Below are 16096 nucleotides of genomic sequence, written 5' to 3'. Positions count from 1 at the left end.
GAATCTTTCCCAAAGCCTCAATGCATTTAAGGCTTTTTCAACATTGTGTATATTGTTAGATTCTTGTACCATCAGTAGGCAGTGAAGATTAAGAAAATGCATGTATACATATGCATGTATCGATGTATATACATAAAATATAATTAATTTACCTCAGCGGATTCTGCATTGGCTGAGCAAGGACTGGAAAAATCTGAGGCAGTAGGGACACAAGCTATATCATCTGAGGCTTCCACAGCCCAACTATTTGCAAATTCAGCAATGTCTTCTGTATATTCACCTACTGAATAAAAACATTGGGAGAACAACAATAAATAATTGTCAACACAAACACATAAGACAGCTTTGAAAATTTTAGTAATTTTTCAATGTGTTCATTACCTCAATTACAGATGATTTCTGAGTACAAGTCATAAAGAAAAGTAATATATTTCTTTTTTTATTTCAGGTTGCATTTTATACTACATTTAATTAAAAATATTGAAAAAATACATGACAAGGTGTCGGCTTGGATTATTTTAAGCACAATCACTGATAATTTCATAGCAAATATACAAATACTGACAAGTGGAAGGCATTGAATACTTAAGAAAAATACATTTCTTTGAAGCAATTTAAGTCTTTCATCACGTTTCACAAAGGTCAGTTAGTGCTATTATGTCCCTCCTTTTCCCTTATTGCAGAAAAGCCCTACAGCACACAGGCACAAGATGCCCGGCTCTCCTCACAGCACGAGCACAGGAGAATTAATGAACAAGATGCATAACTGGAAGTCATGGCAACAGGCTTAGATACAGGAACATACAAGAAAGTTGGCAGTAAAAAAACAGACACAAAATTCCCATATACTTGCAGCAAGAACTATATTGCATTTTCTCTACATTCTTATTAGGTTAAAAATGGTATATTGCCTCCACTATGAAGAACCTGAGAGTAATTGTCTGTGCTATGGTTATCTATATCCACGCATGGCTAGGAGAAAGATATTGAAATGAAATCAGCTAGAGGGGTTTTTTTCACAGAGCTGTACTATGGAAAACTTAATCTAACATCTAGCACAAGAGGTACAAAGTTGGATACTAAAATGTGGAAAGCCACAAAGCACACTAATGAGATACATATACTTGGATCTCCACAAATAAATTACTATAATATCCTAACCATCAGTCTGTTTTGCTTATGAGTGAGAGAGACTTAAAATATTTCTTCCTCTCTGACAGAGTTCTTTATGCAGAAAACCTTTCCAAACACAAAAGGCTGGGGTTTAATCTAGTTTAGTTTAAAATCTAGTTTAATCTAGAACCTGTTGTTATAACTCTGATTCTACAAGAACATTAAAAATACTTTATGTACATTTTGACATGGCTTGAAAAAAACTTCTAAGTCTTAAAAAAATACCACATAATAAAATCATTGTCCTTGAAACAGTTCTATACACAGATACAATCCTTCATATTAAAGCAACACAAAGATGCTATTAAACGTGAAGATAAGGAAACAAAAAATGAGTTTGTTTTTAAACTGTATTTAGAAATGGAGTATTATATGCCTCTCAGCAGTTTATTTATTTACACATGACAAATAATGAGCATTTGGACTCTGGAAGACTCAGGATAGATGTAAGAGCTACCTTTACACTACTCAGGGAAGTAGTTTAGCTGGAAGAGAGAAATCATTATATCAAATGATTGATAAGATTTAGAAATTCTTAGAAAAATGTTGCAGCTTGGAAGGGATCTGAATTAGCAGTCTATTCTTTTGAAGATCTCAGAACGTCATGCTTTGTATTTGCAGAGTCAAGGCGCCATGTTATACAAGTGATTCAAGATTAAATTCATTTGGCTCTCAGTTGTTCACTGTAATAATGCTACCATGTGCAATAAAGAAAAATGCTAGATTAAATGATCATGGTGAAAAAATTCAGTTCCAAAAATGAAGTCAAGTATGAGCTGGAAATCTTTTATAACAGATAATACATCTAAAGATACTGAAATTATTAAATTTTAGAGATCACATGAATTCATTATTTCCTCCAAATATTGTTTTTCTTTATTATTACACATCAGCAGACTAAATCAGTTATTAAACATACTGTACTTGGTGAACAGAAGTTACTGCACAAAACTTACTGCTCTCATGGCAGAAAAGCTATGAAAAATGTATACTCAGGTAGATTTTTAAAGAATTTGCAAAGATACGTAGAGCGAGCATTCTTTCCTTAAGGAAGTTTTAAAGCTCCACTACCAACCATTAAAAAAAGGGGGAAAAGTTACTGTGGGATACCTTTTGTGACTTAAACACACGCAGAGTCATGGGACTAGATTCTCTCCGCAGTTAATGATAACAGTAAGACAATCTTATTTTGTTTGTATAAGAGAGTGAGAAAAATCCTCATATTTTCAAGCCCGTTCTTGTTAGATTTTTTTCCACATTAGTTGCAAGTAAGACAAAAGTCCCTGTGGAGTATTCCCTATCTAGGCTACAGAATACAAGTTTAAAAAGTCATCTCTGCCTCAGGCACAGCACAAAGCAGCTCCTCATTCTAGAGTGTAGTCCAAGGCCCTTAGTCCACCATACCAAGAAGGGGATACAAGAACTCCCAGGAAACACCCTAGAAATTTTCTTATTTCAACTAGGATTTTTAAGATGTTGCTTTAAGAGAATGACCCAAGATGGTGCTCTTCCTCTCCATCTTTAAACACAGAAAAAAACATAAGTATTTGTTTATGTATTTATTGTTTAAAGGCAATAGGATAAAGATACCCAAAGTGCTTTGCTGAGCAAGAGGTTTAAATGCACATACAAGTACTTTCCTGAACTAGGACCTTTTCCCTTTGCATCTTTAATGATGAGGAGAAGTAAAAATAGAGCAGCTATACTATTTTACTGAAATAACTGAAACAGGACTGACTTTTTACAACATTCTATTTATACAGCATTGTATTTAAAGTGAACATGGAAACTGTTCACACAAAGTAAGGATAAGCTATTTACTTACTGTTTTGAAGTATCAGGTCATCATATTTATTGCCATTAAAATTTCCACAAAGGCCACAAGGTTTTCCCTTATGATCTTCTGTCAGCTTAATATAAATACCAGAGTTGCCATCCCAAGCAAGAGAAAAACCAAAGGTAGTCTTCACAAGAATATAGTCAGCCAGTCTCTCAATGAAAGCATTTCCAACTGTCTGAGGCAATATTAATCTGGAAAAATATAGTGTACATGAAAGATCTCAGATGAGATGAGGTTCATGCTAGAAAAATACCACATAAAACATCACCTCTAACTCAACAAGCACTTCTTCCTGGGTGTGCACAGTCACTCCATTCAATTCTTCATCATGTTTTTACTATCTTATATTTACTTCTCTATGTCAACCATCAAGAATGAGTGCTTTCTGCTGTATACACCTATCAGTTGTACCAATTATAGGTATAAAAGAATAATGCATCTTTGCTTTCAAAGCCTGGCACACCGCATTGAGGAATACTTGAGTTCATGAGCATGCTGCATTGGGCAAGAAACCACCACCAGCCCTTCTGGGCACTGGGTCATCACTGGGTTAGACATCTGCAAAAGGAGGAGCTTGCAGTACAGAAAACACCACTGACAAAAAAGTTGCACCTCTTCCTCCTTTGGGGAAAGACCACTGGACAATAATAAGCACAGGTCTAATCCTAGTCTTCCAAAGTTGCTACTGTTGGGTCAAACATATCACCAGAGGTACCATTCTCAGATACTAAAGGCATTACAAAGGGGATGGCAAAAGCACCTCAACAACTTTCTTGAAATTTCTGTACTTTATCAATCAGTAAAATATACTTATTTTGCATAAAGGATGCCTTAGACACATCTTTCTCTTACAAAAAGAAAGGTAAATTTGGAGGTTTGATGTACCTCAGATATATTTTGTGGAGTTTTTTTCCCCCAAAGGGGCTTAAGATTTTTTTTTTTAACCAATTCAGACTCATCTAGAAGACGATCATGTCGTATGTTAGCCATAGCTACCAAGAATAAATAATGATTGACTTGTTCAAAATGCTATCTGGATGCACCAGGGATTAGCTGGGACTGCCTGACACAGAATTTGTCTGTAAAAAGAAGGAATGAATAATTGTTAGGTTACAGCTGAGAAGCTGAACACAGTCAATACAGTGTATTCTATCCTCACTCGTGTATGACATCAGTACTGTCACAGCTGCTCACACTAGAGCACTGTCAGCCCCAATACAGAGCAGCAAGGGATCAGTAAAGGTACAGATCAAATTATTTTATCTGGATTGTGTAAGAATCCTCAGTTTCCCAAACTCCACTTTATCTTTTTCCCAATAAAATATTAAAACTCACCATTAGAACACTTACCTGATTCCATTTTTTCTTACTTCATGTCCTGAAATCGTTATTTCTTCTTGGTTTGAAAAAAATAAGCTGATAGACCTATGACAAGTATATACTGAACCATAACAGTGAGGACTGTTATGAACCTTTGAGGGAAAAAATAGACACACAATAAGAGTAAATGCTTGTCTTCAATAATTTTGCACCATTTTTATTAAATTCATGTATGATATTTCACATTTTTATGCTCCAATTAATGAAAGAGCTTTAAAAATAAATACCTAGAATATTGCAAAGTCACAATTACACAGGTATGCAAAACTCAAAGTTCACACTACAGAGTACTGCTGAGAAATACAGCAACTGTTTAATAGTGCGTATCATCACAGGCCAGTGGTCTAAATACTGGATAAAGGAGTCAGGCATTTTACACTGACAAACTTCAGAGACACTGTAGTGAGCTAGCTTATAGAGGCCAAAGGTGGAGCTTGCTACTTGCACTGAAGAAACACCCCTACTTCTCTGTGTCTAGAGATCTGATCTATAAAACAGGAATACAAACCATACAGAACCTCAGTGTAATAGCAGCACTCTCCCTGCCAGCTGAGACTGGTACAAGCTGAACTACAGCATGCCCTCCTAAACCACTCAGGATTTCTTGAGATTTTGAAGGGCTCCCACAGATTACAGCAGCCATCTAAGTTACATGGACCTGTTAAAATCCATTTTGCATTGCCTTTCGAGCCCTGTTAATGAAGAAAGGTAGACTTTTCTGAAGTGTGCTTTTCTCCATTATACATATGAGCCAGGGGATTGGCTTAGTCATATACCAATTTATCTTGATCAAATACAGTACTCTCAGGACTTGAAAACTGTGGGTTTGTGCTTGAGCAAAGCTTACACAGTTTTCATTGATCTCAGGGGGAATGAGCCACCCAAGCCTGTAGGATGTCCTAGCGTGCTTCAAAAGCCCGTGAGCTTATTTTAGACACCACTGAACGGAGAGAGAAATGTGTTTTACATCTTAGATGCCTATCATTTCCCAGATTAAAATATAGACAGAGATTAAATTGCTCAAATATGACTTATGTTACTTTGTGTGTCATCATTCTCTGAGAAGGATGGGAATTTCATTACCCATTTACTTGACAGTGCTGTTAAGCTAAATAAACTTGTAATTGGGAACATTTTACCAACATAGTGATGGAGGCTGTAAATGTAACTGTTTTGAAGAAAACATCTGTGAGTAAACACATACAGTGCTCATGAATACTTGAATAAATCTTCCTTGACTGACACTAAATCTGGAAGTAAAAATCAGTTACTGTTTCTCTGGCTGAAATAAGCTAGATCAGGAAAAGCATTCGGAGCTTTTACATGTATAAAGATAATCATAATTAAAGACAACATAAAAGTTATTAGACCTGGCAAATGGCTTCTATGTAAACCCATCCCAAGACAGAAACACAATAAAGGAAAATCAAAATAATCCTTATGTTTTCTTCTCCTCTTGTGGGGTTGATTATTAAAGCCAGAAGGACCATAATGTTAGGATTTGGCAAGGTTTTTGTCTCTCCATTGCCCAGTCTGTCTACAGTCTCACATTACTAATGACTTTGCTGAGTAAACATTTTCAGTTTTAGTAAAACATGACATTTTTTCCAGCAGTCAAATAGAACCTTCTCTCTTTCCAGAGCCACTGGAATCCACTGACATATTGATTCCAGATTTTAATATAGTCTTGGACTTTGCTACAGCACTTTCTGAAAACCTTTAACAGGTCACAGCTGCGTATAGAATCCAAATAATTAAAATGAAATTGTGAAAGGCAGGTGTAACAGTGTCTCTCCGTAACTTGAGTAGGTAGAAATGGCAGTTTTAATGGTAGATTCATCTTCACTAAGTGCTGTTATCTGAGGGAAGAAGAGGTCATCTGTTTATAAATGAAAAACAGTCCTCAGAGCAGAAATCAGCATCTAGATCTGCCCTCATGCCTACGACCACTGAACACACGGGCTCAAAATGAGGACCCCTCTTGTCGTCTCTTCCCTGCCCCATCAGCACCAAATCCCAACCACTGTGATAAGGTAACAGAATGATCTTGTATCCCCTCCCCACAGTAACCACCAGCCTGACAAATAGGGCATCTCTCTTCAAAGAGGGTATAGGTTTGAACTCTCCCTGACCCACAGTCATTAACCATGGATACTCAGCAATTTGAAGAAATGACTAAAAAGAGTGCCTTCCATACATAGGTCAAGTTGAAAGCTTTTGAGCAGTTAATCTTCTCTGCATGACGTAGAGGTAATCCAAAATTAGAATGCAAATCCCTAGAGGGGACAAGATGGAGAGCAAATCCCATAGGCCAGGGAAACAGATTCTCATAGCATGCCAATAGCTGTAAATGAGGGCCTAGCACGTTCATGTTCCTCGCTATAAGGCAAGTGATAGCTGTTTGCTATCTTACTTACTCAGCAACTCCATAGTTTTTTACAGCCTGGTAGCTGAAGTTTATTAAAGTTTCTGGGGTCTTATTTAAGACCCACTTTAGCACCCAGAAGGGAGAGAGCAGATATCCCATTAAGGATCGAAGGAGAAAAAAATACTATTTTTAATATACTGACTCTTTTGATTATAATTACATTAGTATTTTGAGTTACTGCATGTAAGTTTAGGCTTTTCCAGAAGTTTCTCACATTTCCACAGTTTTATATTTAAGCAATTAATGCTCAATTTGGTACATTTACTGTCTGTCTACTTTTTTTACTTATTTATTTTTATGTTTACTTACATACTTCCTTCTAATGTATGTTTACATACTTACCCAAACAGTGTATTGAGGCTCCAGAGTACTGCAGTCTTTTGCAAATATATAGGAGCAATTCCCTGGGAAGTAGTAGTAGATGCCATCAAATGTTTCAAAATGATACTGTCCCCATGATTTGCAAATCCCATCTCGGTCCTTGCCAGTGTTAGGTACTGGAGAGAACACACTGAGTTTACAAGAAGTATGGTCATCAAAAACTAGCAAATGCAAAAGATCAGCTTACTCCTTCAACTTTAAAGTGTGTACTCTTTTTTAGTCCTAAGTCTGCAGTTTTAGCCATGTGCAATCATAGTTAAATCTTTATTTGCTTCAGTGGAGACATTTTAATTACAAGTAGAAGCAAGGGAGTTAGATATTCTGCACATCCTGGAAGACAATTCTTGTTGATCCCTACACACAGCAGATTCCAGAAAGTAGTGTATTTAAATAGTAGGTGATTTAATTTGCAATAAACCACTGCTTATTAAAAGAAATGCAGTGGTTTTTGGTTATTCAGATAACTTTAAAAAAAAAAAAAGGCTGTCTGGCTACCAGACAATACTAGACAATGGTCTATCTATTATGGTATCTATATATCATTACAGCCCAAGTGCAAAATGCAGACATTTCTGATGTTGTTTTCTATATGTCCCTAATAATGCATATAATTTTAATCCTCCTAGCTACTGGCCAAATTGGAGTCCTGCTACAGAATAATCACAAATATGCTGGTAACAGTAGTTTTTCAAAATCTGCATCCTAAATCTTCTTGAAAGCTGATACTAAACTATTTTGGCCCAAAAACTTACCAATTTGGCACCTGCTTCCTTGAGCCTGAAATAACTGACAGTCACAGTCACCTCCCTCTGTGCAGGCTGCTCCATTAAGGCACTCCTGAGGACATGAACCTGCAAGGAAGCATTCCAGCCTTTTAGTAGACACAGTATTTTTCAAAGAGGTTGAGAGATCCTAGCCCAATTTTTTTATTGTTAAATCATGAGCCGCCATATTAGCTGAAAAAATTAACCAACCACTATCTCCATTTTTTAACATATGCTTAATTTAATCCTTCGTGTTCCTTAGTTAAAAGAGAAGTAAGGTTCTCATTTGGTTTGAGACTTATAAACTAACAAAGGAGCAAAAGGTCAACCTCCTCCAAGCAAACAAAAGGTCAAGTTCCCATGTAAAGAAATCAAATCCCAGTCCTGCTGATCTCAAAATATACAGGACACAGATCATTCTAATTCCCTAAATTCAGCATCATTTATACATATATCCAGCTTCTCCCTCCTAAACCTTACTGCAAAGGGTACATTCAGTTTATGAACAGGCCAGAATATATATTTTAGAGTCAAAATCAGTCCTAAACAACCTTCCCCACATTTAAAAAAAAATAGTCAGCTAAAAGGTTATTTCTGCTTCAGAGGTGACTGGAGTTAGAGACTTTAGATTCCATGGGAATGGCTTGTTTTATGTTAAAATTAGTAATTTTTTCCAAAAGCATTAAATGGTTTTATAGTCTCTTTGAAAGCTATGAACTCCTTGTCATTTACTAATCATTCATTGAGTTGGGTTTAAATCATCATTCGCCAAAACTGGAGAAGAAAGTTAGTCCCAAAGCAAAACTTCACCAGTTTTTTGCAGAGAGTTGCTTGCCTTCTTGGAGTAGGATTAAGACTCTACATACATATAAAACTTCCAATGTTGCTGATGGGGATTAAAAAAGCGTTGCACAATGCAGGAAGTAATCGAAATAAACAGGTCCTTCCAGTGAGGCACAGCAAAGCTGCTAGTGACTTTAAATGGGGAAAAAAAATGGGACCTTTACAGTAAAGGGACAAAGAAGCTACCAGTGGTTAGGAATATCATCCGTCATTGTGAAAATTCCTTTCCATGCTTAGCTTTGAATTTTTTCCAGTTAAGAACTGCTTTCCAAATATACATAGATACTCTGAAAATACCAACAAAGCAAAAACCATTGTTTCTATAACAGCCCTAATGGGGAAATCTTTTGCTGTTTTTAGAATTTTTAGTTGTAAAATTGCATATATTCATTTACATAGAAAAATGCAAAAGAAGGCACCTGCCTGGGCATTTTCCAAGAAGGATACCAAAATTCCAATTGAAGTTGCCTACAGTGAACTCTTCTGTAAAAATTTCTGTAACTTAAACCTGCTTTACAAATTTGTCCAATGCTTAAATCCATACAGGAGCAGCTTCATGCTCATTTCCTGAGTATTCATTTCCCTTTGCACAACCAGTTATAAGACTCTCTGATACACCTACATCCCCTGACAAGGCCAGAAAAAAAGTGGCAGAAATTAAAAATTGTAATAAAACTAAACTTTAAAAAAACCCCACAAAATCTCAAAAGACTGTCTTCCTTAGCTGTCCAGATTTGGTCATAAGGCCCTATTTTGAAAGTACCATTTTAACAGATTTTTTTTCTTTTAATATTTAACATGGATAAAATGAGAAAATGAGACAGGAGAGAATTTTGTAGTGGCATGCAGAAGAGGGCTTCCACAGCCCATGGTAACACAGAGGAGGAAGGCAACATTTTCAAGGTTCTCTCCTCCTGCAGATGAGAGGCACAGCACTGACCTCCTGGTGGACTCCGCATCAGAGTCCCATGATGGTGCAACCGAGAGGCAGATTGAACCTGTCAGAGAAACATAAAAGCCAAATCAGGGTGTTTGTGGTTTAAAAATTAATTGATAAAACCTGAGGCCTTGCACTCAAACACTGGGTTGGAACTTTAAAAACAGAAGAGTAATTTGCATCTCAGCCAGTGCATGGCACAGTTAATGGTGCTGCTGGAGGGATTAGCAGCCTGGGAAGAAGAAGCACAGTGTCTTTTGAGGAGATTGGGGAAAGATACAGCTGCTACGTGAGATCACTACTGGCTTCTCATCCATAGCCTCCAGTTCCAGTGAATCAGCAGGGTTCCACATGGGAAGTTTTGCATTTACGTTTAGAAGGAAAAGAAGGGGAGAGAGTGCAATCTCCCTTTTTCATGTCACTCAAATTCCCATTGTTGAAGGGCTCCCTCTATTGCTTCCACTCCCCTGACTCATACTCCATGCTGCACCCAGATCATCCCATTATGGCCAGTCCAGTTGCAAGGATGTTCTCCTTGACATCCTTCAGAATTGCATTTTGGTTCATCCCGAACAAAAGAGAAAGCAGATCTACCTGATCTGCCTCCTGTTTAGAAGCAGGGAGCCTCAAACTAAGAGGAAGCCCTGCATCTGGCCCAGCACCCTGATATTGCAGCTTGTCACATCACATTTTCCCTTCCAATGATCCCATTCCAGACTGCAAGTACTCTAGGGCTTCTGCCCCCACTAGACTGACTGGACAGTTTACCAAGATTGAAGTGCTGAGCGCTTTAATGTTTCCCACTTATGTTTATCCATGGCCAGTTTAAGTATCTTTCTTTATAAATCTGGTCCTTTTTGCTTAAATAGCTCTTCTTTCCTCTGTTTGTTATTTATTTCTTATCTGATGTTCTGTGAAAAAACAGTTACCTTTCTGCAGTTCCCACAGACTTAAGTGCCAGCCTTCAGCTGTGCAACTAAGAAATGTTTTTAGTCTTTGCTTGTAAACTAATTTCTTTCTTCCCTCCTGACTCCACTCATTCTCCACATCTCAAGTTTGAACTGATGGATCTCCAGTTAACAACAATGTGCAAGGAACATTTTAGGTCTTGCCAAGGCCTTTTACAGCTCGCTTTTTCAAATGGAAATATGTTGTGGGATGCTTCCAAGTAGTACAATCTGTTTAAAATCAAACTGAAATAGATTTCATTGAATCACCACCTGGAAGGCCCCCTGCACGAAAATCCCTGGTGCCCATGGTCCAGTGCTAGGTGTAGTGTCCCTTCCCTCCCTGCACAACAAGGCCCATTCCCATTTTTTCTGATAGCAACTCCAAGCTGCCCACCTCACAAAAGCTGCTTTTGGCCTTTGCGCCATTTTGCAGAGCGTCCTTGGTGTGACAGCTCTTCCCTGCTGAGGGCCCTCCGAGGACACCTCCAGCCCTGCTTCTCCCAGGGGCTCGGTTACCTCAGGGCAGTGTTTCACAGCAGCCTTTGACTCCCTAGCAGCACTCACATCTCAAAGGGCCTTGGAGAAAATCACCCTGGTTCGGCCTGCAGGCTCCCCGGGACACCCTGAGGCGGGACGGCCTCTGGCTTCCTGCCTATCCCCTTCAAAGGGGTTGTAACCTCTGGCTGGGCTCCATAGCCCAAGTGTGTACAAGTGGGGGAACAAGATTCCTCCATTTAGGATTGAATTTCAGCACAACATTGCTAGGATGCAGCACTGAGGCAGCACGGGGCCAGGGCAATGGGAACCAGGGCTAGGCCGGAGCCGCCGAGGGCACCATGTCCAGGAGGGAGCCTTGCCAGTGGCACGGCCATTGTGCCTCTCACAAACACAAACAGCTTTCCAGGTCCTGTTCACCCCCACAAAACACAGAGAACGGCCTGGGTTTATTTCCCATGCTGTATGTCAGTCAGCTTGGCAGGGTAGGTCCCTGCTGAGTGCTTTGCTGAGGGAGAATGAAGGCATTAGGTCACAGCTCAGGTGGGGTGAGCAGGTGGGGAGTAGCTGCTCCTCCTCACTGTCCTCCTGTTACCACAGCCCATCTCCCCACAAAGGGTCATTTGTAAGGATGGCAAAGGCCCAGAGCAGAAAAGGGAGGAGGGTTTCCCCACCCTCCTTCTTTTGGAGGTATAACCTACCTCGGCTGTTACAAGATCTCTTTTCTGTCTAGTTGCATTAGACTCAGTTCTAGAAGAAAACAAAAAGGATCTTGTATTATCAAAGGTCCCTGGAGCAACCTGAATAAGCAAGTCCCCAGAGAGAAGTGTTTCTCTCTGATTACCATCACTTTATCAAAGAGGTCTTTCTTGGGTTAACATTTAAAAAGGTGATTCTTTTTTTTTGTTTTGACAGTGTCTCATTTTACAGAATTGGGCGGCACTCCAATCTCTGCTTGGACAGGGAGATACCTGGAGCTTTGGGGAGACATAAATAGGCAAAGCAGACTTACACAACAGGATACAAAATTGTAAACCAGCTTCATATTTACTTCATGCTGCATGTCAGTGGCTACAAGTTCCCCGGAGTGTTGCTTGAATATACTCTGATGGTACTTTTGATAGCAAGAGTTGACTCTCCAGCTGGAGCCGACTTTAATTTGTGATTAAGTTTAGAAACAAGAGCATCAAACTATAAAACACACTTAGTTCTATCAACACTTCATGATGGCATATCATTTGACATGCCTGTGTGTCCACTAGATGTATTAGAAAGTCATAAGATACACAAAGATACGTCCAACTTGATGCCTCCATTGAAAATGATGGCATAGATCCCATTTAATTCAATGGGATCAGGAACATTGCCTAGTTTGGGTTTTGTTTGGATTTCAGCTTCTATGTGAAAATTAGTATTGAAAATGTTTATTTTAAGGCTGTATAGCACTTACTTTTCTGTGCTTCAAATAGCAGCTAGGATTTTATCATGCAGTTAAAACTGTAGATGGATACTCATTTAATGTATTTTTCCAGTCATGAAATCATGATCTCATGCTGCTTTCATTCCATTATTCTTCTAAGCTTTCTCTAGACCATAGAAGTATCATTTTTCATAAGGACCTCCATTTTTCAAGCAGAGCACCCATGCCCATTACTTGGGAATAAATACTTGGGAAAGAGTTGTAAACATTCTGAAAGCGTGTTCTACATCCAATCTACATGTAGATGACATTTTACACATTGAATTCAAGGCTATATTTTGCTTTCTAACTTTCACTGCATTGCGTTTGCTCATTCTTGTTCTTTTTGTAGGACTTGACAAATAAGGAATAAAAACTTACCTCAAAGTTCTTCTCAAAAGAGGAAGCTTGCAATAAGATCCTGTAGATTAAAAAATCACAAAGTTAAACTTTTTTTTTTACAGCATTACTCTCCCCTTGGCAAGCAATGTCAAGTTTAAAACAACATTATTGAATTTTGGGGTTTAAGAATCCTGAGTTTTCCAGGGCACTTTTGTAGAAACTCTGTATCCAAGGAATGTAGGACTATATTCACTCCTTCCTAAGAATTTGATCCTCTCACACAGTCTTTGCCTGCAGGTTTCATGGTTGTCGTTCCAGTACCTGCTACCATGAAGAAGTAAAAAGAGCTCCTAGTTCTTTAGAGGCACAGAACAAAAATATAGAAGAGGTAAACAGGTGAAATAGAACAGGTACACAGAGCTTTCCAGAATCAAACCTCCAGGGTTATAATACTTCACTAACTCTTGCTTGTAAGACTGAATTGTAAATAATTTTAACCAGCCTGTGCTTAAAACAAGCCAGCAAATAAACAAAACCAAACAAAACCACAAAAAACTTTTTCTTATCATATTAGAAATATTTGTAATTGTAGCAAGGAAACTATGTATAAGATCCAGTTGCATTATATAGAAAGTAAGATAATTTCTATAACTAGAAGAGCAATTATTTACCCTAGCAGTCTAAAAACGTTTAAACAAACTTCAGGTGCAGTCTGTTCAAATAAAATCTTACCTTACTGAAAACCATGAAATGCTACTCGTCTGACAATAACAGCAAGAAAGGCAAGAAAGTTAGACTTTGTTCATAAATAATTGTTTTCTAACAAATTCAGATGTAAAAAATGGCTCTTAAAAAGAATTTATATTTTGGTTTCTGCACCTGTGAGAGAGAATGATGATAAATACTTGTTTAAATTGCATTTACAAATTCCAGCAAGGTCAAAAAAAGAAGATAGAAAAAATAACCAGTAATATTAAAATATTTAGAAAAATATTTGTAGAAATTAGGATTACCACAAAATAATAGAATAAAATTCTTACCTTGCAAAGTGGACAGCAGTGAATGAAGCAAGAATATACTCCACGGTATCATTAAACTGAGCTTTCCTACAATGTTCATTTCAGTATAAGATGGAAAAAGGGAATTTATCCAAATTAATGGCTTTGATTACGGGGCATCTTACAACTGTGTATTTCTACAGTGTGTTTAAATCCTTTAGAGGTTAGATAATTGGACTCATTACTTAAAATAATGCAATGTAAAATAGGAAAAGAGCAGGAGACATCAAGCTTGGTAGCTGCATACAGCTTCAGGAGCCTTGCGAGTGTTGCGTACAACTTCCTGGCTGCATGTCTCTCATTAGCAATGCATGGTAGCTCCTCAGCACAGTCTGTATTAGTTACACTTCCACCAGACCTGCGAGTATTACTCCCCTGTTGAGTTGAATTGGCCCTTTATAACACAGCAGACAATGACAGAAACGCTGCCATGTCATGGTGGTTCGAGAGATCCTTCTGTCGTCACACACCTTTGTGTGCATTGAGGCTTGAGCTGAGGGCTATTCTCTACTCCTCAGTACAGCAACATTTTTTTGCAAGACCCTGAAATAATACCACCGTATAATTATAACTACATGGCTTTACATATTAACATAGTAATGTTTTTTCTCTGTCCTGAAAGGAGAGAGATGAACTTCTATTAAATAATACATCCAGCTTTTTAAGAATATTCTGGATGCCTTTCTGGGTATTGTTTGCTTATAGCACAAAAGAAGGCTTCTCAGAGGATAATTATATTTTGGTCTTAATAAATCATGTTATGAACACTTCACATTAGGAAAAAGGAGAAAGAAGTCAACAGGGCCAAAGGGTTTAATTTCTAATTTTCATTAAAATAAAATCATAATTTTACCAAAATTAAAAGGTACCATGTTTTAAAATAAAAATATCTTACCTGCTTTACCATAATGTAAACCGAATCATCAGAAAGCACAGCTTTAAAGACACTTACAATGCTATTCGAAATTGTTGCTCATACTTTTATTTTGCAAAGCCTATCTTTTGTCTACCCTCCTTTTTTCCTAGGAGGTGCTTTGTGAGACCTCCTGAGCATGCTACAGAAGGGGTGGTTAGACCCAAAAGAATTTTAGAAGTTGATGACTTCTTTGGAGTAAAAAGTTCTCCCATCCTTCCTTCTAGCCCTTTCTCTTTCCTGCTCCCCAGATGGACACGCAAATGAAAGCAAATGAAAACTCAGCCTCTCCAAGCATGGACAAAAACAAAACCCTGGGTCCACACAGCAGCCAACAGCACTGGTGAAGGTTTGGGATCACCGATGGCACAAGGGTACTTATTGGAAACTGATGCGTAACACTTTGCCCTGTCTGGAGTATTTAAGAACTAGTTTGTTTTTAAGAACTGTTGGATTTGAGAAGCTGACATTCCCGTAGTTGCATTTCAAGAGAGTTTTTGCTTTGTTTGTACCTCTATGGGAGTAGCTATGGTCTGTTCCTGTGGATTGGCTGTTTGTCTGCAGCTGGACTGCATCTCTCAGCTCAGTTGCACCTGCAGTATGTGATCCAAAACCACTCCACACCACAAACAGAAGCAAAAAAAGTAAATTCCTAGGCCATATGGAAACATTGATATAGTCACCCACAGACTTTTCACTCTTATGTGAGAACTTATAGGAAATAGACTTTCACCATCTCATAAATCTATTCTCAAGACTGCTGTCAATATGACATGAAACCAAGCATTACATCTTCCAAATTCCATTACCAGTCTCTCTTGCTGATAGTTATCTTACTGTCAAGCTAAGTCTGGTTTAGAAACTCTTGGAAACTCAAGCTCCTTTGAGAAATCTCATCTGGGATTCCTCACTTTCTCAAGAGTGTATTTCTCACAATGCTTCATATGCAGTTTCACAACTAAATTATTGTAATATTAATAGAAATTAACTCTTTTGGTTTAATAGGAAAAAAAAGCTATCAAAAATAGCATTTATGTGAGTTTTGTTTGGTTTTGGGATTTCTTTTAACGATTTTTCTATAGCAAAGTTGGTATATGTAGTATTTCACAGTTGTTTAACTTTTTTTAATATTT

The 16096-nt window shown here is 37.9% G+C and overlaps 1 protein-coding gene across 1 annotated transcript in view; it reads right to left on the bottom strand.

Annotated features, from left to right (window-relative positions):
- Positions 1 to 14135, bottom strand: part of OTOGL (otogelin like) — a 90718-nt gene extending 76583 nt beyond the window's left edge. The window contains exons 1-9 of the mRNA XM_064701999.1: positions 14033 to 14135; positions 13032 to 13071; positions 11893 to 11941; positions 9750 to 9807; positions 7955 to 8053; positions 7164 to 7318; positions 4364 to 4485; positions 2999 to 3204; positions 153 to 283 (exon numbers count right to left, since the gene is read on the bottom strand). Of these exons, the coding sequence (XP_064558069.1) occupies positions 153 to 283; positions 2999 to 3204; positions 4364 to 4485; positions 7164 to 7318; positions 7955 to 8053; positions 9750 to 9807; positions 11893 to 11941; positions 13032 to 13071; positions 14033 to 14111 (939 nt within the window). The 5' untranslated portion in view covers positions 14112 to 14135. The remainder of the gene's footprint in view (positions 1 to 152; positions 284 to 2998; positions 3205 to 4363; positions 4486 to 7163; positions 7319 to 7954; positions 8054 to 9749; positions 9808 to 11892; positions 11942 to 13031; positions 13072 to 14032) is intronic.
- Positions 14136 to 16096: the final 1961 nt, after the last annotated feature.

The sequence above is a fragment of the Zonotrichia leucophrys genome, chromosome 1A, assembly GCF_028769735.1.
Source record: "Zonotrichia leucophrys gambelii isolate GWCS_2022_RI chromosome 1A, RI_Zleu_2.0, whole genome shotgun sequence".
Taxonomy (NCBI): Eukaryota; Metazoa; Chordata; class Aves; order Passeriformes; family Passerellidae; genus Zonotrichia; species Zonotrichia leucophrys.
Note: the sequence above shows the minus strand (reverse complement) of the source record. Positions and strands in the feature narration are given on the sequence as shown.